Below are 23,243 nucleotides of genomic sequence, written 5' to 3'. Positions count from 1 at the left end.
GTTGATGCGATTTGAGACTAGCCTATCTAGCCTCTATTGATGCAATTTGAGACTAGCGTTTGTTGATGCGATTTGTGACTAGCCTCTACTGATGTGATTTGCGACTAGCCTATCTAGCCTTTGCTTATGCGATTTGTGACTAGCTTATCTAGCCCCTGCTGATGCAATTTGTGACTAGCCTATCTAGCCTCTGGTGATGTGATTTGCGACTAGCCTCTGCTAATGTTATTTGCAACTAGCCTATCTAACCTCTGTTGATGCGAGTTGAGACTAGCCTTTGCTGATGCGATTTGAGACTAGCCTATATTTTGTTCAGCATTCATGGTGGTGTCTACTGCATTTTTGGTCTCTATTGTTGTCTGCTTCTGGTTACTTAGCTTCATTATTTTTATGTGTGTTGCTATAGCAAGATTTTGGCATGTATCTTTTCATCATTTTCCATGTCCCACTTTTATTGGCATCATGGATTTTTGGATGTGTCTCTACAATGGATTATTAAATTTCCTTGAACCTAGCATTTAATTACTAGTATAAAATTTACTGAATAAACACACAACTAGGTTCCTAACAAATATTCAGTTGAAGCTCAATTACACAACCAATCTCAACAACAATGACACATACAGACTCCTGCCCAATCAAATTAGTTCATCATTAAAATTACTCAGAACCTACTTTGGCTCTCGTCCTAGGATAATGACCGAACTGAGGAATTACATATATAACAATAACTTGGAGTTATCCACCTGATCAAGCCCTAGATCTGTCCTTCGATCTTCCTCGACTGATCTTGATCTGCTTTCCTCATTCTTCCTTGCACCTTCCCCGGACCTGGCACACTGGAGTATCACACTCTTCCTCTTCCTAAGGCTAGTGCCGCTATATGGTGTGTCTTTCTCCTCTCCTCAACCTTTGCTTTTATGAATTTACATTGAGTTAAACCCCTAACCCCAATCTCCAAAGTGATTGACAGTCGAGATTATATCTCGCCTCACTTGAGATCAATGGCTAAGTTTAAAACTTACTCACTAAAGTAAATTACTTACTTTTCCTAAGTTTCTATTAGCTCAATAAGCCAACATATTAATATGTGTTTTTTCCCTAAGTTAGACTTAGGCTAAGCTACATTAGCAACTTGTTTAACCTAGAGCAAGTATCCTAAGGAGAACTTGTGGGCAACACGCCTAGACACTTAGGCCTGTGCAGAAGTACCTGCCTGAGCTACAAACCTCAACATGGATCTGCAAGTTGACGTTTTTCAAGTGTTCATCTTCTTCTGTTTGGACTACAACGAACTCGCTGTTGTTAACATCTCTGTGCCATTGTGGTGGTATTTCAATGTGCAAGGAGACCACTTCTTCGTGGAAATTAATATATTCCTTCTTTCTATCACCAATTTTTAGTTCATATGGTGCAAAGTTGACCGAGATACAGATAAACTAAGGCATTCCTTTTTATCTCTTAAAAGTCCATATTTCAAAATATATGTACGGACCTATCTCAAAATGTGCATGCAATAAAAAGGAACATAAAGAACAGAAAAAAGGCCTATGTTCCAACTGCAAGGAAGAAAACAACTGAAAGAAAAAGCACAGATAAATAACAAAAAGTTTTGGGATTTCTTGATAATATTCGTTTACAAAACAGAAGATGAGAAAAAGCATACTTGTTTACGGTAGGAATAAAAGTCGTTGCTGCCAAAAATAGTGATCTCAAGTCCTGCATTGTCAAATTCATCAGCAAAACTTGTTCATACATATAAATCAAAATGGATAAATATTATTAATGACAATCATTTCCATGGAAAGTAAAATCACAAGTCAAAAATTAAACATTAATCAGTGGGTCATATATGGTATTTTAGTCTACAGGCGTAACACTTCTTCAGAAGAATGAATACATACAGAGAGAGAGCAGATAAGAATAGACAAAAATCAATAGCACCTTGTAAAAGAAGTTTTTGAAGCATGTCTTGCTTGTCGTGGTTACCAACAAAGGATTCTTTTGCAGCTGCAACAGCAAATTGCACTGCTTGTTCCACAAAAGGATTACCATTGCCACTGAAAACTCCAATATGAGCATTATTTAGCATTCCCAACTTCAAAGTATTTGTTCACTAAACCATGTGTTTCTCAAATAACAAAAAATTGCAATGAAATTTATTTGGAGTTTGGAATCTACATAATTAACAGTAGTAATTTTAAAAACACAATAGTTATATGGAAAATATGCAAAACAATCTTCTCCAATTTTTAAAGGTGGATGAGATGTAAAATCTAGTATGATAAGACCCAACAATTCATACTAAGAGAAGAATGTCTTCATAAAGATACATGACTAAAAGCTCTAACTTGTGTACATATTGTGATAGTTTACTGACAATAGACCCTTTGGTACAATATACTGATAGAAACAAATTTGGAAAAATAAGAAGCCAAAGAGAACTTCTAAAAGTGCCAAGGGGTGGACATAGCCTCGCAAAGAATTAGGATACTTATACTGAGATTCTTATAATGAGCGTATACTGAGATTTGAGGCCTTTATTTATGAGCCAGCCAGTTACATAACTGAGGAAACAGTTACCAATGAACTTTCATAAAAGACTTCACAAAAATATTACCAATCACATTATACATGTGTCACCAACGTAAAATACAATAGGACTAGTAATAAGTATAAAAGGATGAGAAAAAAATGCCCTTCTGTGCTCACTGTTACCCACCTAACGGCGCAGAAGTTACCTTTAGTGATTTCTGATTGTTGATCATTCAATTTGCTAAGAATTAGGAAATGGAAGGGGGCGTAAGTTCTTCTCAAATAGATGATAACATGCTGTCATCAGTTTGCAAGGTTATACAGTCAATTGGTTTCTTGGACTAGCTTTTTGTTTTGACAAAGCTGCCATGGATGCAATGCTGTTTGTCAATCTCGTTTTTACTTTAGTTACGCATCCAGATTTGCCAAAGAGTAGAGCAGCACCCTCGCCCTGACATGTGACATTGAGAGATTGCACATCAGTCAGCAACAGGTATAATTCCAGGGGGTTCATGTAGGCATACAAAATGCTACAGGGGACTTTCGGATGGGTTCATGATGTCCCTCTCTCACTGTGTAAAGTCCCCAATTTTTGCATCATCTTGTGATGAGATTAGGAGTTTCCAAAGCTCATGTCAGCCAGGTCACAGGAGTAGGATTATATTATTGGTGGGCCCAGAGGGTTTTGAGGAGTTTCCAGGGGGGCAACTAGGATCGCTTGCCAGTTTTCATCAACAGGATCAGTTCCGGACAGTTCAATCTTGGTTCCACCGCATTTCGACGATTTCCATAAAACGGAGTTATTAACAAGCATGTTTTAATTAATTATGCTTAAGGTGTCGTTCTGGGTTGATTACTTGGAGAAACACCTTAGTGTATGTTAATTTGGCAGCTCTGGAACAAATTCCCTCTGGACTCCCCTTTGTCCATCTTGATATCCTTCAACTTGTTTTTGAGAAAGAGGATTTGATTTGCATTGTTCACTTTGAACATCCCAACCAGCTTATCATACATCTTAGATGTTTCTAAATCAGAAATATAAGCAACCAAATGCCTTTGAATAGAGTCTATAATGATTATTTTAGCTTTGACCTCACCTTTCTTGTATTTCGTCTTCGCAGCAGCAGGTGCATTCGAAGGAGGCTCCACCACTCTTCCCTTCACATAGTCCATGGCATCATGCTCTTCCAAAGTCAAGTCCAAAGTCATCTTCCATGCATGATAGTCAGATTTGTCCTTGAGTTTATCCTTGGATTTGAAGTAAGATGTAAAAGCCATTGAAGCTAGATCAAACAGAGCTCTCTTAGTGATTGATTTTCTCTCTCTTGCTTGGGCTTTGTCTTACATGTGCTGTGATACCATATTAATTTTAGTTAACAATGGTATGTTCTATGCTTAGCACAATTAATTCAATGTTCCTTTAGCAGCCCAATGACAACTTCCAAATTAAATTTCCAATAGCAATCACATTAACCATTAATCACATTGACAGTAAAAGTATATAGAACATAAAATAATATGCAGAAGACAAGCCAAGACAAGAGAACACCATATTTGGCGAATGTCAGGGAAAAACCACAAGATGGGGAAAACCCTTTGATCAAATCTTCTTATTATTATATCAAATGTTCAGCAGAGATAGAGAGTACAAAAGTCAAATTGACTTGCCAAATTCAAAGTCAAAATAGCCCTATTAAAACCTGCAGTCAAATCAGCCCTAACCAGAAAGTCAAATATGGTCAAAGCAACAATAGGATGTCCTCAAAATAGCTCGCTCGGTCTTCCCCAATCAAACTCGGCATGATCAAGAGGTCAAAGTCAGCCCAAAATAGTGACAAATTCAACGGTCAAATTTGGTCAACCTGCTATCCTGAAATCTATGGTCAACCTGCAATTGGTCTCCGGTCAAAGTGCTCAGATTACCTCAGTTCTTGTGCCAAAAAATGTGGCCTGCCCAAACAAATAATCTCCCAAAAGATCGAAGTCAAACTCTCCTTGGTAGGTCAAAGTGAACGCTGGCCACACTGTAGAATTTCTAAGATTTTTGGCCTTGCAATTTAGCTCTAAAATTCGTCCTCCTTGATCCACACATGTGAGAGAGACAAAATGCCCAATGTTGTACGTACCAATGAGAGAAGGAGAGAGAATGTGTGAGTGATGAAGATGCCAAATGAGGAGAAAGCTCACTTGTATTTATACAAGTCGTTGAGGGTGAAGTGATATATCCATTGGGCTTTCTGAGCCTACGTGATGATATGGCCGACCTTGACAATTTGCACATGTGTGGGCATTAAATTCAAAATCACACTTCTGCTTGTCGAAATGAGATGATCTTTATATCAATTTTGGTCCTCTCGAAAAGAGGAATTTAATGAAATCATCATCTTCATTAAATGAGTTGTCCCAAGGTGGAATTTGACCCTACTTGCCAATTTTAACAGAGAGCTAGTACAGGAAGAGAAGAGTTGGTGCTGGAAAAGGAAAGGAAGTAGTTGAGGAAAGTCTTTGAAAGTTTTCAAAGTAGCAATATGCAAGTACTACAGCTGTAAATGTCAAATAAGTGTTACAAGCTGCAAAAGTATATGACTACTACAAGGTACGTGAAGTATATTGTTTCAGTGTTATGATTTAGCCGCAAGATTGGATGGCAAGTTAAGCCCTAAGGTATGTTGAGAATATTACCTTCATAAATGACTCATGCATGCATATGAAAGTATGTTTGATTTCTGGTACATATGATATATTGTTGCTCTTGATATTTGGAAAGCATCTTACATTTTGGACATGGTGGATTTCCTGATCTCATAAAGAAGGCTAGATACATTGATCTTGATATGTGATAACTTGATACTAATGTTAATGCTTGTGATAAGCATGGTAACCCTAGCGATGAAAGTGCGATAATGACGTTGATACTAAGGATCTTCTTGTTAGGATTTGATAAGCTTTGTAAAATTGGATGACTTGACTTGATGGTTGAATAATATGACAAAGAAGTGATGCTGTGATTATAATTCTTGTAGTATGAAGATACATTTGTCTATTGCTCTAATTATATGACACTAACCTTTGATACATATTTGATGTCATGTCCATATGTGACAATGAAGCAGTTGATGATGATTTGTTATGAATATATGTTTTAGAACCTAATAAAGTTTGCCTCTATGATCTAACAATTTTGTTGATGCATAACAGTGTTATGATATACAGGTTAATGACTTGATTAATGTTGACAGAAGTGGCTTCCATACAGAGAAAGAAACTCTCCATACAATTCCAACACCTATTATTATTTGCAGAAAAATGAATAGAAGAAACTTGAATATTGAAGGAAGGACTTTGGGTATGAATAACGATTTGATTTTGTTGAAAATGTTTTGGCAAGTTCTGATATGAGCAAAGAAGGTTTCTCCTAGTTCAAGCCCCAACTGTCAGGAGAAAGGCTTAAGAGGGCGGTTATAGACCTGCCAACCACACGGAAGAGGACCTATGGGTATGGTTGAGCCTGTAGGATATAAAAATTGAAATCTAATGCATGAAATCAGGAATGCATCAGGAGTATGTCAGACCTACAAACATGAAGCATATAATAGAGAGTTCTATAAGCAGGGAAGTTTAAGGAACATTGAGATCTACATAATGTTTGACTTGTTGCAGGGATCAAAATGAAGGTTGTTTAATAGCAAGACCTCTCTAGAAAATGTGAAGTGACCTATCGTTTGGAATCTACTCTTACCTGTGTTGCAGGGTTGAAATCTAGAGAATCATCACTAATAGAATCTTAAGAAGAATTTCATAATTGGCATGATTATTGTCTTATGCAGAGATCGTTATGTTGCAAAGGATGTGAATGTCTTAACTCATCTTGTGTTTGCAGAAGTCTGTAGTATGCATATCAATATGTTATTTGTCCTAATTTTATCATTGAAGCTAGTATATGACAGTATTTGGTAAAAGTTGCAAGGGTTTGACAAAGATTTGACTTATTGGCTTGACTTAATATAGATAAGCAGTGTTGGAATTTTGACATGATGATTGACAATTCATAGATATGTTTTGGCTTATACAGTGATAACAAGCTAGTACTTTGATCAGATTTTGCAATGGTGATTTGCCTTGATGTGGCACGACAATATGGGCATAGTAACTCTCATTTATTACTATTGGTATTCAGTAATGATTATGTATTGGCATCATTGGTATTGGCACATTGGTTGAACTATAAATAGTTGTGATTCAGTATGCAGTGATCTCACAATGAATGGATGAAACTTATATGACTTATCCTTGGTGTATGCATTTACATCTAAGGACAAAAATGATTCATATTATGATCATGACGATGGCTTTATAAATTTTGGCTTGATATTGCTTGGTAAATGATAGTTGTTGACAATACAATAGATAAGGTTGTAACCGGATATTTTGGTGTGAGCTTTACCTAGCACCTGGTCTGAAGAGTTTGATAATGATATTAGCAGGAACTTTTATGGCCTTGATTTAACATTTAAGGCTTGATTGGTTAATTTGATTGCACAATATTGATTTGTTTGAGGCTGAGGATATTGGTTAGTATTATGTTCACATAAAGCATTGTATGTTTGAAGCAAACTTCCCCAACCTGGTATGTTCGCATTGACAGTTACCTAGTAAAGCCTGGAAGATGTGTCAATCTGAACCCCTACTTCAAAGTGGACCAAGGTATGCCTTTGATTTTGGTTTTATATGTTGACGATCTATTCTTGTCAGGTCACGAGACTCTGATGATAAAAGTAAGAGGGAGTTGGCCTCCGAGATCAAGATTGAAGACCTTGGCATGATGCACTTCTTTCTGGGTTTAGAAGTTTGGAAAAGGAAAAGAAGTTGTAAAGTTATTTGGCATGATGGAATGCAAATCGTTGGACACCCCAATGGAATTGAATTTCAAGAAGAAATATTGTTGAACCTGACTTGGCAACCAACAACTAATTGAAGCATTGATGTTCCTTGTGAACACCCATTTAGATATATGTTTTGCAGAGAACAACCTGAGTCAATTCATGATTGAGCCACTTCATACACATTGTGTTGCCGCCAAGCACATTTGCATGGGATGATCAATCTTGGTCTGAGATATACTTCCAGAGATGTATGACTGCATGGATACACTAATGTTGACTAGGTTGGATTGACAGGAAGAGCACATTTGGGTGTTGTTTTAACTTGAGATCTGTCATGATATTTTGGAAGAGATAAAAGTCCGATGCTTTAAGCACGATCGAGGTTGAGTACATTGTTGCTAGCATGGCTAACCATGGGACAGTTTGGTTGAGAAATCTCTTTGGAGAGTTGTTTGAAGAAATTCTAAACACAATAGTGATACATTTTAGAGTGGGATCTGATTGGCAAAAAATCTCCTATATTACTGGGACTGAGATATCTTCATGCATTGAGACAGTCCTGCTATATGAGACAATCTTAGGCTTGTGGTTGCTACCTCCATGAGAGGGAGAAAGGAAGAATAAGGTATCCTTTTATGTCATGTATTTGTTCTAACATAATATTTAATTTGATGTCCTACATGAACAGGAAAACAGGGCACTGCTACTCTTGGTAATGCATGAAGCAATATGATTGAACTTTTCAGTGAACATTTTAAGCAAGTATCGGATATGAGCATGTTGATATGTTTTTAATCTACAAAAAGCAAGGTTGATCGAGGACACTGAGCTAGCTCTTTCCCCATCTCTAAGATCCTAGGGTGGGGAATAGAGTTGGTGGGCTCCTGGGGATGAAGGACCTTTGACCAATAGGGTGTATAGAAATTTGGGATCTCCCCTAGTCAGAGTATGCCCCAGTTAGCATCCTACCCACTTTGTCGGATAACCTCCCCATTTAGCCAATGGGATGAGGGACTTGGGATAGAGTGTGATCCCTACCCCTTGCAGTAGGTAGATCTTGCCCAAGTTGGTTGATGCATGTGTTATACCATCTGACTCTCAAGGGTCAAGATGGGAAGATCAAGGACAATAGGGTAGAGTGTGATCTTTACCTCTGGTAAGTTGATCTCACCTATTGTCAAGGAGTTTGGGATAGAGTGTGATCCCTATGCATTGGGGTAGGTATAATCTCGCACATTGTCTTTGGAGATAGGGTGGTAGCCGGATGCTCCCCTATATGAGATGACTTTGGGGTGAGGGTGTCCCATAGGAGCTTTCCCACTATCATAGACATGAGGTGAGAGTGTCCCATAGGACCCTTCTCATTGCCAATGGATTCCAGGTTGAGATGGGCTTCCCGATGTGCTTCAAGGTTGAGCAGGGCTCCCTGATCTTGTTTCAAATTGAGCTAGGATCTCTGATATTGATGTGGGTTTAGTTGGAACTCCCCAATGGATAGAGGGAGGTAGCTTGGGCTCCCCTCCGATGTCAAATTCTTCTTCTTTTAGATTCGAGAGTGTCCAGCATATGAGCAAAGACAAGAAGAGATAAGCAGAGATGTGCTGAGATGAGCAGAGACGACATTTGAAGATGTCCAGATACTTGTGATGGGAGAGATGTTGCAGTCGATAATTTCTCCCTCGCTGAGAAAGAGTGATAATTTGGAAGCTCAGGGACAAATTCCTCCTTTGGACAATCTTCCTCATCAAGGAAGACCCCAACTAGCCCTTTGGAAGAATTTAATTTGGTTTAAAATATATTTTAATATGGAAATCCATATGTATACAAAAAGACAAGTCATCCCAAAAGAGAAACTGGACACCCTTGGGTGGCTATAAATACAAGTCAAGTGACCCTCATTTGGAGATCATCAATCATTCTTCTTTCTTTGGTTTGGCTCGTACAAGTCTAAGGTTGGTTTGCGGAAGATGGTTCATACAGGTCCGAAGCTCGCACGTGTGGATTAGGGTTTTGTCTACAACTGCAAGGATGCTACAGAAAAATTTTGGCTACAGTTACTCACATGTAGCCTATTCGTGCAACTGGAACGTTTCAGTCGCACGCACATCTCACTCTATGTGCGGCCAGAAACTAGGGTTTCAAAATTGATTCAACAATTGATCACAGATTTCGTCAATTGACCGCAGATGTTGACATTTGACCACTGACTTCTGAATTAGGGTTATGATTATTAGTATTGCTTGGTTCATCTCTTCGATGTTGTTTAGTTGATTTTGCTGGATATTTTTGCGGTTAATATATGGATCATTGTACTCTCTATTTGCTGAACATGTTATGACAATCTAATAAGAAGAAGAATTTGAAAGGGTTTTTCCCCTTGTGGGGTTTTTCTCTGGTCTCCGACCAAACCTAAAGTCTCTATGTGTGAATGTTTTTCTTCTATTGTTCCTCTATGTTTCGCTGCATTGATGATGATATTGTTATTTCTATATAATTGCATATGTTGTTAATGATGTTATGATACTATGGAGTGAATTAAATATGTAAATGATGAAATGCAATTATCTAAAACAAAGAACAATATAGCCCTAAGGAAAATTAACACTCCTCAATCAAATTGAACCTCTCACTCCAGAGAATTCACTTTCTCCTTCTTGACAAAATCGTTTTCCCAAAAAAGTTGTAGTTGCCTCTCTTCTTTGTCTGTCTTCACCTCTCCCTTAGGCTTTCATTTATAATCTTCATTAAGCCTAAATCCCTAACACTAATCTCCCCTTCTAGAAAATCTAGGAGATCAATCGTTGAGATTCTTTCTAAGTCTCTTATAGTTTTGTTATTTATCCTTGGAAAATGACTTATAGTTCACAATAATTGACTTTAATTATAGTATTTTTCCTAAGTTAGATTTAGGAAAGAAGACATAAATACCTAAAGAGGCAATAAATCATCTCCTACATGCCAAGACATCAAGCCTATGCAGAAGACCTTCTGAAGCTACCACTAGCTTCAACAGAAAGTTCAGAGTATAGCTGATGAAGCAAAAGTAAAACACAAGGAACTCAAAAAAGTAATGTTTTGCTAACTGCCAACAAAGCGTATAACAACAATGAAACATACAATATCATGCATCTAGAAAGGGAGCAACTGGGTGGTCATATGAAAAGAAATCAACTAAACATATCATTCATGAATCTTCTGACTGCATTTATAGACTCACTTCATGAGTACCTTATATAGGTACAAGGCATTATTTATTACTGCTCATCTACCAAACAAGCTGCTACTGCAATTTTGACCTTGGAAACAGGATATTTCTCCAGAAGGATATTTCAATTATAACACCTCATCCCACATTGTCTACAGTAGAAACTTTTCTTTCTCATGTGCACAAAAAGCAAGCCACATTTATAAGAACTAATGGGAACCTTGAAGAAGCAACATTTTGCAGGCTAAGAGTTTTCAGAGATAGCTTGTAGATGGCCTCCTTTGAAAGCTGAGGCGATGTTAATTTCACATCTGTCCATAGCTGCAAGAAAAAAAAAATGAATTTCAGACTTAAAATAAGTCAAAACTGAAGATCCAGTGGCATAAATATACTATATAAACAAAACAGTCAAAAGAAAATTGGTTGTAAATCACCCACTCTGAATCTGCTCTGTACAGTATTTTGCCAAAATCTGAAGAAGAAATAATGAACACAGAACTCCATGCACAGATTAAACTACTTGTCTATTAGGAAAAATGATCATTTGGCATGATCATGGTTAGTCACATTGTGTTGTAATGTAATGGTCGCGTATGAGTTTATTTCTATGACCAAGTTTTGTTTAAATCCTAGTAGATTTATGGGTCCTATGTGATGAGATCTAAATGATATTGACATGCCATGTAGAGAAATTAATGACGTCATATATCATAAGGTCTAAAACATGCAAGAGATTATCCATAATGAGTAAAAGACGTAATAAAATATGTAATACGTAAGAGGTGTAAGGAATATGTCATAAGAGAATATGCCATGGCCCATGAACACTTGGCATGTATGAATTCCACCAAAGTTAACAAATTAGTGAAGAACCCAAAGACTCATGGACAGCATAAATACTTGTATTTACATGCCTCTTGAGTGGAAATTCCATTAATGGAATAGCATATCAAGGTTTCTCTCTCATTTCTTCTTTCTCATTCTATGCTGTAGCATGGGCACCATCACGCCAACATTGTCATCATAATAAAACAGGAACAAAACTGCCAAAATTCACTTAAATTAGAGATTCGTATTATATTTCCATAGCAACTGGCTTAATCTTTTTTTTCAAATGACCAAACATTCATTTGCACTAGATGCCTTTCGCTAATCCCTTGGACTTTTCTATAGTATCATACTTCTCATTCACCAACAAATACATGTGTGGTCTTGTTGCTGCAAAATCTAGCAGGCCTTGGAGAGGGAAACCCTACAAGGTATAAACAAGACCTATAAGCAACAATGGGGTAGTGGCCCACTGTCACCACAGCCAAAACCGATGGGAGGAGTCATGGTAGAATAGAGATAAATTATAATAGATATTCTAGGTTTAAAGTATGAAATGATCTTGCTAGGGGGTCTTCAAGAAAAACACAATTTTGGTCCAAAGCTTCATAAGGAAGCAATTCGCTTTCTATAAAGAATCCTAGAAACAAAGGCTCAAGACCTAGGGTTTGATTGATTTGACGAGTGTTGGAATAACTCAAGGTCAAGGCAAGGAGAAAAGGTTTCTTATAATGTATATTAGCTAAGCCAAGGCTCATGAAACCTTCAAGAAAGTCTTTAAATTAAGGGAAGGAAAACTAGGGTTTCCCTCTTAGGGCAAACATTTAGGTCAAGAGAATTTATGGATGAAATTGAAGTGGATGCCCACCAAATTGATAGGTTTTGTGGAAAACTCTACCAACTTGATGTTTAGGCTCTCCAACCACTAAAATCCTCTCTTCCTAGAAATTCGCACCAAGCCCTAGATTCCTTCTCTAGCCTTGAAAGGACTAAAATAAGGAAAGAGAAAATATGGAGAAAATGTGAGATTGATCACCAACAATTTGGATTAGCGCCTTGTTCTTTGGGCATATGGAGTTAAGGATGTGTTAGATTAGCTAACCTTATTTCCAAGAAGGGCGAAATTTGATGCCTTAGCAACAAATTTCAAGCTTTTACCCACTTAATGAAATAATGGAGTATTATGGGAAAGCTACTAAGATTTCACCACTAGGACAATTCTCAACATGTCATGTCTGAGTAATGCATGCAATATTTGTCTAGCTAGTAGTCAATTAATCTTCAATAAAAATAGGGCACAATTTTTAGCATGAACTAGAGTCAAGCATTCCATATATTGGACATAGAAAATAGATCTTCAATAATTAAAGGTACTTACAAGACAATGTGCAATAAATCCATCCATTAATTCAAAGAATATCCAAAAATTAGCTCCAAACATCAAAATGCATCCAAGATCCAATATAGTCCACAAAAGGGCAAGTGTGAGCTTCCTCAATGAGGTCACAATTCCAAGTGTGATGATGATGAGAGATAAAATGAGTGATCTCTAATATATATGTGCTCTATCATATCCTGTTTTAGCCGACAAGTCCTGTTACCGCTCAAACTAGCAGGGGTCCTAAGAGGGGATCCTATAGAGCAACTACTAGGTCAAGTGGCAACAATGGAGCAATAGCCCAATGTCACCTCAGCTAAAAATCCCTACTCTTTACAAACTTTCACAGATAGGAGGAGACCCGGTATAAGAGGAATCACAAAGATGAATGGATCAATGATGGGATGAGGAGTGATTCTTAAAGCCTATTCTCAAGAGAGGCTCAGACAAATGGCTTACTTGCTTTAGAAGCAAGGTGATGGGCTCTCTAGGAAGGGCTAAGGGGATGCCTAGGCCTAGGTTTGGAGAATATTCCTTGAGAAGGGCTATTCTAAACCTAAGGATCCCTAAGGAAAACTAGCTTCTATGTAATCCTTGTAAAATATGAATTACAAAGTTGTGGGACCACAGAGAACCCAAGTGGACCCAAGTCAGGTCAAGGGTATGGAGTTGATCAACCAAGGAGGGGCTTGACCTAGTTAGGGGAGAGAATAGGATCAAAGAACAAATTTCTTTTAAAATACAAATGTAATGACCAAAGTGAGGACACTAACCCAAATCAACCTAGGGAAAGAGATGGTCTCATGGCTAAGGCTTTCTATATCTCGAGATTCCACTGTCAGATTTGCTTCAAACTTGGAGGACCTCTTGAGCAAACTCAAGCACAATAGTGGACCAAAATTAGATGGCTTTGGATGGCTACAAGGAATTTCGCTTGATGCCCAAGGTAACCCTTTAGGGTTAGGCCTAGAATTGGGAAAGGTAAAGAAAAGAAAGGTAAAATTGACCACCAAGGGGATGTGAGCATCAGTGCCTTGCTTCTTGGGCTTAATGGAGCCAATATACACATAGATCGAGAATTTTCATGAGCTAAGGAGCCCTAATGGACCTTCGCTAGCCTTTCCAAGTGCAACAACTAGGTTATTAGGTATTTATACTTCAAATTTGCAAAGGAGATGAAGTGTCGAGGTCTTTCAACTTATGAGGTGCCTCTAGGAACATTCACCCAATCCCTCAAAGAGCAACGCATGCATTAAATCACTTATTCAAGGTCTCCAAAAGAATTTTGCATTAACCATACGAAAATAATGATAACAAAAACATGCATTAGACAAGTAAGATAACAAGAATAGCATTAAAATTTCACTTACATGAGAGAAAGAGTATATCCATTCATCAACTTCGCATTAGAAAGAAGCTCCAAAGACAATAGCAAAAATCCAAACATCATAGTGCATCAAGAAAACTCCAAAAAGCTCATCCCAACAACAAGTGCGAAAATCTCTCAAAAGATACTAATCCAATCCAAGTGATGATGAGAGGAATGAATGAGCCTCTCATCAATTTATATCCTCTCTAAAGAGTTAGATTTGCAAAATTAGGCCTAATTAAGCCCCAAATAATAAAATAATGTGCAACAATAACATCTCTTGGTGACAAGCCCACCAAGATAGCTCCAAAATAGAAGAATAAGTCTCTCAAGAGGGAAAAATAGTAAACATGATGAGTCGTTGGGCCATTGAGAAGGCCTAGTGGAGTCCAAAGTGTGTCATGGTGAGAGAATAGACTCCAAACATAGTGGATAAGGGGTTGGCCCCTTGATCTCCAAGCAAATCACATGTGGTGTCTCCAAATGAGTGTGGGAGCACAATGACATCCTCATGGGTCTCCAAGTGGATCGATAATGCCTGCAAACCATCTGTAAGGGCTAGGATGATGACCCAAGCTCTCCCTTTGTCTCTCGTGGTGAGACACATCCTCATCTGGACCCTGGAACCTCTTCCAAGAGTGTGGTACAAGTGTGAAGTCAGTTGGACATGGTGATAAAAGTGCATCGTCCTCATCCAAAAGGTGGAACACGAGCAATCATTAAATAGTGTTAGGGATCCACGAAGTACAATTTGCTATGGTGGAGGCCCATGGCTCTCTACGCTCACCCTACAAGTGCCAATGTGACCCTCTAGAGGACTTGGACTCCATATAGGGAGACCCACCTGCAATCCTGCATAAGATCCAATGCATCTCCTCGCCCTCCAATACAACAAATCATTAGAGTAATCAAGTAAAAAAGCTTACAAATCATGGATTCAATTGGACACTGCTTGGTGGCATGCCCTTCCATAGTGGTCTTTGGCATGTACAGGTGTCTCCAAACTCAATAAGGGGGTTAACCAAGGACCCTATTAGTTGGTTTCATCCTTTAAAGGGGGTGACATGTCCATGGTACATCCATCAAGTGGTATGACGTTGATATAATGGAGTGGAGTGGGGATCTGGGGAAGGCTCCAAGCCACATGCCATGGTACAAGGGTAGATATAATGAGGGAAGCCCACACTTGGGTGTATGAGTGTAGGAGGGAGAAAACTGTGGTACATGAGTTACCCCAACCATTGTTTTCCCACCCTTCTTCATATGCCTTTTGCCTTTAATTGATTTTTCTTCATAACTGCTCGGGGCTCTAAGGGACAAGAGCATGATGTGTAGGATATAGCAGTAAATACCCCCTTTGAGGTGGGGCAATTCATTGGCCACTACGGGTTGGGACAATCACGGGTTCCTTAATGTGGAAGGGGCTCATCTATGGCCCATAGGAACTAGGGTGATGGCCATAGATAAGGGGTAAAAGTTCCAAGGTTGCCAGGGAGTGGCTCCCCCCATCCCCCTCCCCGAACCCGCTCCTGAATCGGGCCCATAGGAACTAGGGTGATGGCCATTGATAAGGGGTAGAAATTCCAGGGTTGCAGGGGAGCGGCTCTCCCCCCTAGAACCCGCTCCTGAATCCTCGAGAGCAACCAGGGAGCGCGCTCCCGAAATCGCTCTCGCATGGGAGCGAATTTCTGGAGCGAATCCGAGAAAGAAATTTTCGCTTCCTAGCCTTTTTTGCAATTTTTTTTTTTGTAGTAACATTCCAAACGCAATTTTTTCAAAGAAATAAATAATTTTTTAGTGGAGAAGCCTAATTATCAAGCCTATGGCCCTAGTATTGGTACGCGATTCATGGTAATGTTAAATTCTTAAAGTAAAAGCGTCATTCTCCTTAATCTTTATTTTCATCCTTTTACTTCAATTTTTAACATTACCATGAAATGGCTCAGGATGTTTGACAGTGATTCCGACTTCATTGGATTTCATATGGAGAAAGTAGAATTTTAAATCTCATTCAAAATCCAGCAAACTTATCAGTTTTGCAGGATTTCAAGATTGGGGAGATTGCAATGTTTCCATTTGATTTTGTCATGTATTAGGGTATGGAACTCGTATTTAATGAAGAGCACCAATCCATCTATGTACCTTGATGTTAGTGACATTGGTTGTTGAACTCCTCTATCATGACCCTACTAAAAATGTAACCATCACTTGAGGGTGATATTAATGACAAAGATCTTTATTTTCCAACAAGACTCAAAAATTAGACATTTCTCGCGGCGGCAAGAGACCCAAGCATTAGCAATAGATAATAGAGTTACTTGTCTTTTCTAGTTGCTAGTAGTTTTTATAGTTGTTGACTCTTTCATATTTATTATGATATTTTGCGTAAACAATATATGACAATTTAAGTTTGAATTTTGAAGTTGGTAATTATAACTCATTGGTAATGAATTATGAATATGATGCTTCGTGAAAGTTGAAAGTTGTTACATTGCATTTCATTTTATAACATTTCATTTCATGTTAGATATTATTTGTTGTAATGGTTACACTTAGCTTACAGGTACAACTTTGGTGATCAATAATGATAAATGTTATATATTAGATTTTGAAAGCTTGAAACTTTAAGATTGATGAACCATGGTTCATGAGACTCAATATGTTGTATGTTACTAACTTGTGGACGTGGTTGATGAAGATTATAACTTCTAGATGATTGTTGTTATATGGTTAAATCCATGTTTTTATGTTTTTTATATCTAATTCATCAGTCTACATGTTTTTGTTGACATATATGCATCAAAATGTAAAAATATATATATATATATATAAAACAAATGCTCTGGGATTCGCTCTCAAACCAGGAGCTTCTGAAAATGTTGCTCCCGCTCCCAAGTAACCTTGGGTAGAACTCATGTTTGGCTTTTGCCCACATGCTAAATTTGCATGTCCCAACCATCTTTTGTATTTTGTGGTACATTTCCTGTTGAGAGTAGCCAAATTATGCTTTTTCTTTTCTTTTTAGCTGCATCAACCTTTGGGGCATCATTCCAAGCCAGACCCAAAGTGTGGACAAGGGGAGGGGGGAGGTTAACCCTTTGTGGACCTATTGCACTCAATTTGTCAAAGTTCCAAGGAAGCAGAAGTGCCAAATTTTTTCAACAAGATCGGGTCATCTATTAGCAGTCTACATGTCATTGTAAACCCATTTTGCAAGTTATGTAATGTAAATTATGCTAGTAAGACCTTGAATATATATAACAACTTAGGTAAGCTTATTATTTTGGCGAAACGTTTCATCCAAGAAGGTTTTTCGTCGCACTAACTTGTGTGTTTTTAAACATAGATGGTCGGCAGAGTTTTTCCCTCCAACTTCACCCCAAAGCTAGGGTGAAATTATTCGTCAAAGTCTTAGGTGAGTTCTAGTGTTCTAGTCAAGTCTTATGTAAGAGTGATTTTGGAATAATTTAAGCTAGTTGGCTAAATTATTTTATTACAAATCACTTGATCTACTAGATCATATTGTGTCGCAAATGGATTGTGTGTTGAGGATCTAAGCCAAATGTGTATTCCCCCTTGTAGGGTTGTAAATGTAAAATCTTTTGTATTAGAGGGTGGAAAAATAATTAAATCCCCTCATGTAAATCAATTAATTTTTCTGGCAAAATAAAATTTAATTCTAAGCCAAAAAATTAATTAATTAAGAGTCAAAACAAAATTGTCTTGGGAAAAATAATTCTCCAAGTGGAAAATATTGTGGGTCTTAAAGGAATCAATTTTTAAAGGTCCTCCACCAAGAGAATATTGTATACTTCAAGAAAATTTGGACCCTTGGACCTTGGTGGTTAAGTCAAAGTCAAATTTTTTAGAAAATTAACTCAAAATAATTAATTTTGAGCTAACAAAAATAGAATTAAAAGATAAATTCGAAAATTCCTCGGAAAATCAAAAATTAAGGGCCAAAATTATTTTGACAAGGATCAAAGAAACTAGCCATTATTTTAACACTTGGAGGATAAATCTATAAATTAGAGAGTCATTTGAGTCTCTAGCATCTTCATCTCTGGCTAGAAAATTGTTGCTGAAGCATCTTTGTAACCACTGCCCCGCTGGGAACTATTTTTTCTATCATAATAAAGACTTTGGGGTGCAATTCAAGGTGTTCTTGCTTATTGATTTGTGGTATGTACTAACTACGGGCATCTCTATGTTGTGTTGAATATTGGTAAGATCTTTTTTTCATTAGATTGAGATAAAATCATTATATTGATAGTTTTGGGCTAACCTTAGGTGGTTTGATTCCTCGTGTAATCTAAAAGAATATTTTTGAGATAAATACATAGTGCTTGCAGGTACTTCAGTCCTTGGCCTCCAAGTTCACAAACTTGGGCAGGAACCATTGTTGCTTGGATCCCAAATATTTGTATGGTAGATTAAATCTTCGCTAAGGCTATAGTATACATTGGGGTTTCTAAAGTATTTTTAACCATTCATCAAAGAAAAAAACTCCATAGAAATATTTTTCTCAAAACTTCAAAATTTTTAAAACCTTCGTATATTTGTAGGTCTTGAGAATAATTTTGTAAATCTCAATTGTAAATTATTTTTTCTAACTTGGGTTTTGGGGTTTTAAAGCATTTTGTATATAATTGGGGTTTGATTGTTTTATTTTCATATTTTGCAGGTTGGATCAAGAGATCAAGTGGAAGAAGAGCTAGATCCAAGCCTTTGAGGTTAAAATTTAATCTCCAGCAAATTTTGCAGGGCTATTCACTGAATATTTTGCAACAAAATTCAGATCTGGAAAAGAAAAGAAAAAATTAAGACAATGATTTTCATTTTCAGGCCTCCCAGAACCAAATCCGGCCTCTCCAAGGCCAACGTTAGCCTCTAAAGCCCCTACGTCAACCCAGTGAGCCCATGCACCAGCATTTTTCAGCCCTTAAGGGAAAGTCGTAGCCCCTAGAGGCCTCGGCCTCCCTTTCCTAGCCAAATGTTAGGGCTTTTGGGCCTTAGAAGGCATAGCCGTGGGCCCTAGGCCACACCGCTACCCTCCATTGACCCTAACAGCTGCGCTTAGGGCTAGCTGTGGTCTTTTAGGCCCTATTTGCCTCAAAAAACCCAACGTCCAACCTAGAGGCCTCCTCCTCCTCCAACGTCCACCTTTTTCAATCTTCTCTTGCCATTTCAGCCCTCGATCTATCATCCTAGCCCCCTTAGCCCTAAACGCTAGCCTTCCTTGACCTAGCGTTGGCTCCTCTTGGCCATTTTCTACCCTAAGTTGCCCTAAACCCTCATCTGAAGTTTTGAGACTAATTCCTTGGTGGTTTTGCGGACTTTTGAGCTTCAAAAAGATTGATTTTTCTTTGGCTTCTTCATCATAAAATTTTGGGTCACTTGGGCAAGTGCATCTACAAGGCTTTAGGCCTAGGGTTTGACCTCTAAACCCTTGTTTTCTCCCTATTTTATTACAGCAGTTAAAACAGTGATAACTAGGCCCTAAAATCATATTTAGCTTGGTCAAAATTGTTCAAAATTGCAAAAAAATTATTTTCCTAAATTTTGGCCCCTTGGGCACCTTAAATCTAGCCTAGATCTAATTCTATGTTCGCTGGAATTTATTGCATAACTGAATATTTCAGATCTGCAATTTCTAAAGCATACACTTAAAAAGGGTTAAAAACTTGAAATTTTCAATTTCTGGTGAATTTTCCTATTTTTGGGCATTTTGGGCACTGTCTCTAACATCATTAGCTTGCTAATCTGTGGCTTATTCACTGTTGTAATAAATAGATCAGATCTGAAATATCTCTGAAAAATACATTTTAAAAGGGTTAATTCATCTAATTTTTCAATTTGTTTGGCAGTTGGGTTTTTCCTTGTGACTTTGGGCAAGCATAGGCATTGTGGAATTGCTATTTAATTGTTGATGTCATAAACTTCTTACTGCTATCATAATAGTCACTTACTGCTCATAAAAAGATCATAGGAACATAAAGTGCATAAGTGTCTTCATAGCTCTATATTTTGGTGTTACTTGTTCCTAGCATTTATATGGTGAAAGTGGCTAACATTGTGTTTTTGTGAGTTTATGTGCTATAAGAATTCATATTTCACATTTAGTAAGCTCACTCACTAAAAGCACTTGAAATCATAAATCATCTTGGTATTTTGTGGAAGTTCCTCTTGATAATTTCCATTGAAGTGATAAAATCATAAATAATCTTGTTTTGGGCATCTAAGTTTTCATTGGTTATCTCAATAGTGATATTTGGCTCATCTTAAGTGATATTGGCATCTTATAGCTTTGTGGCTAATTGATAAGTGATCTAACATCTTGAGGAATATCTTGTGAAGTTTGCACTTGTATCTTTCGGCATTTATCTTGTTTAAGATTGTTATCTCAATATTGTTAAGTACTCTTGTTTTAAGACAATTCACACTAAGTACTTAAGTAACATAAACAATCTTAACCGAAGATAATTTCACTCATCATCTTGCATAAGCATTCTAAGATATAGCCTGCATTAAGAATTTACCTCCTAGCATAAGCTTGGTTGATAGACTCTTAGGGCAAACCTTTTCAAACTAGCTTGAGAGATTCAACTCTTCCTAGTAGTTAACAAAATGACCTTGCAGTTGTCAGAGCCACGGTCTCTACAGCGCCGAAGGCAATGAATGAGTGGAACACAGAGGGATGTATCGTTAATCAGGTCGTTTCATACTTCCCGTTGGCTTCCATTTCACAACTTACAATGAAAATTGTTTCTCAAAACAGTTAGGGAAAAGGTTCAATTTAGATTAGGCATATAATTAAAATAAACCAAAATCATTGCATCTCACATAGGTCCTAGGACTTGCACATCATATAGGTTAGTCAATCATTCAAAGCAGTGGGTGTTTATTCGATCATTTGGTTTCAATTTATGATAAGCAAGAATTGTGAATCCATTAGCGCACTGGTCTCATACTTAAATCAAATTTAATCATTAATCTTGCTAAATTTAACCAAGTAGTTAGGCCACTCATCCGTGTCTCCCCAGCAAGTTCGTTCCCAACCTGCTTTCCTCCATCTGATTCCATAGGGACTACCCCCTATAGCCTGTTGTTGGCAGACAGTTAAAATGGAGTGCGCGGGGATCAAAGTGACAACCCCCGCCCAGAGTGGTTGTCGCAATGCCAGTACAATCCGAGCAACAACAAGACCCAGTGGACAAATGTGGACCCGGATGGGAAAAGTGATGAAATGGGGTTAAAGTGAATGGAGGGGAGTGATGCATCTGGTGTCAGGAAGTAGGACCATGCAACCAAAATTGGGATTTCCCATGTAGTGACATCTCTAAATCTAATAGCCAGTAAAGAAGATCCCACGGGACTAGGATACAAGGCTAACACCAAATCAGGCAGAGAAGACAAAAGTACAGACCTTGCCCACTCTTTTTGCATAATCCCTCCATCAATCCATGCCCAAAAGTGTCCATGATAAGTAAGCATACTTACTCAACTATACCAATGAAAAGTCATACCTTCGAGGTCAGGAAGCCCACCTTCAAACATGTAATCATGACATATGGGAAAGGGACCACATGGTTGGCTCATGTGGCGAAGATCGTGGAACATCAAGCTATCTAGTGACGACAAGAGGCTGCTAGTTGTCGACTGAGGACCATCTAGGAAAAAAATTTCTCCTATGGATACTACCCACAGGTGGTGGGTAACAAGTCCCTCTAATCATAAAATAATGTACAAGTAATGGCCTAGGTCACAAGCCGACCTAGTAACTTTTGCAAATTTGATTTTATCTCTACAAATGCTAACTGAAATGTTGACGTCATGTGTTGCACAATTTTTGTCAAAGTTACAAGGATGCGGAAGTACCAAAAATTTTTCAACAGGATCCGATTATCTATCAGCAGTTCATGTGTCATTGTAAACCCATTCTACAAGTTATGTAATGTAAATGATGCTAGTATGACAATGAATGTATGTAACAACCTAGGTAAGCCTAATGTTTTGGCAAGAGTTTCATCCTACGAGGTTTTCTGTCTCACTGATTCATTTGTGATTCTAAACACAAATGGTCGGCAGAATGTAACACCCTCCACCCACATCTACCCAAGTAACCAGCCAACCAGGGTAAACATGTGACAAGAAGTTACTATGATATGATTCAACCTCCTAAGTCACCTTAAGGAAGTGGAACTGACAGAAACACACCATACAGATCTTCCACATCAATAACAAGACTCCTAGGAACCATCCGGACACTCAGGTAACCAACCCCTGGGTCCCACCTAGTAACTTTTGCAAATTTGATTTTATCTCTACAAATGCTAACCGAAATGTTGACGTCATGTGTTGCACAATTTTTGTCGAAGTTACAAGGATGCAAAAGTACCAAAAAAATTTCAACATGATCCAATCATTTATCAGTGGTTCATGTGTCATTGTAAACCCATTCTGCAAGTTATGTCATGTAAATGATGCTAGTATGACAATGAATGTATGTAACAACCTAGGTAAGCCTAATATTTTGGCAAGAGATTCATCCTAAAAGGTTTTTCATCTCACTAATTCATTTGTGATTCTAAACACAAATGGTCAGCACAGTGTAACACCCTCCACCCACATCTACCCAAGTAACCAGCCAACTGGGGTAAACACGTGACGAGAAGTTACTATGATATGATTCAACCTCCTAAGTCACCTAAAGGAAGTGGAACCGATGGAAACACACCATACAAACCTTCCACATCAACAACAAGACTCCTAGGAACCATCTGAACCACTCAGGTAACCAACCCCTAGGTCCCACTGAGTTTTTAGACCATTAAATCCCCATACGCTCCCTTGATATGGACAAGCATGCATCTAGGAGGCTCCAGATGCTCCAACAGCATGGTTATGCATGCGTCCAAAGACTTTTCTACCCAGTTTTGTGCCTGCGTCTCCGGGATTTGAGCCACTTTTTCAGGCCTAGAGCCCAAGCCACTGCCCAGAACTCAATGACACTTTCAAAATTGCAAGATAACAACAGAATAATGA

General features: G+C 38.0%; 1 protein-coding gene across 6 annotated transcripts in view; it reads right to left on the bottom strand.

The window, feature by feature from the left end:
• LOC149197245 (phosphomevalonate kinase, peroxisomal-like) overlaps nucleotides 1–23,243 on the bottom strand; it is a 257,594-nt gene that overhangs the window by 144,495 nt on the left and 89,856 nt on the right. For 5 of the 6 annotated variants that reach the window (XM_089405790.1, XM_089405789.1, XM_089405792.1 and 2 more), the window contains 3 exons: nucleotides 10,844–10,944; nucleotides 1,945–2,060; nucleotides 1,667–1,719 (listed from right to left, as the gene is read on the bottom strand). In XM_089405790.1, coding sequence (XP_089261916.1) covers nucleotides 1,667–1,719; nucleotides 1,945–2,060; nucleotides 10,844–10,944 — 270 coding nt within the window. Of the gene's footprint in view, nucleotides 1–1,666; nucleotides 1,720–1,944; nucleotides 2,061–10,646; nucleotides 10,682–10,843; nucleotides 10,945–23,243 lie in introns of those variants that run through there. The other variant, XM_089405793.1, reaches the window with a different exon arrangement.

Source organism: Pinus tabuliformis, chromosome 2_2 (assembly GCF_031772625.1).
Source record: "Pinus tabuliformis cultivar Carrire ecotype Pingquan chromosome 2_2, CPIR1, whole genome shotgun sequence".
Lineage (NCBI taxonomy): Eukaryota > Viridiplantae > Streptophyta > Pinopsida > Pinales > Pinaceae > Pinus > Pinus tabuliformis.
Note: the sequence above shows the minus strand (reverse complement) of the source record. Positions and strands in the feature narration are given on the sequence as shown.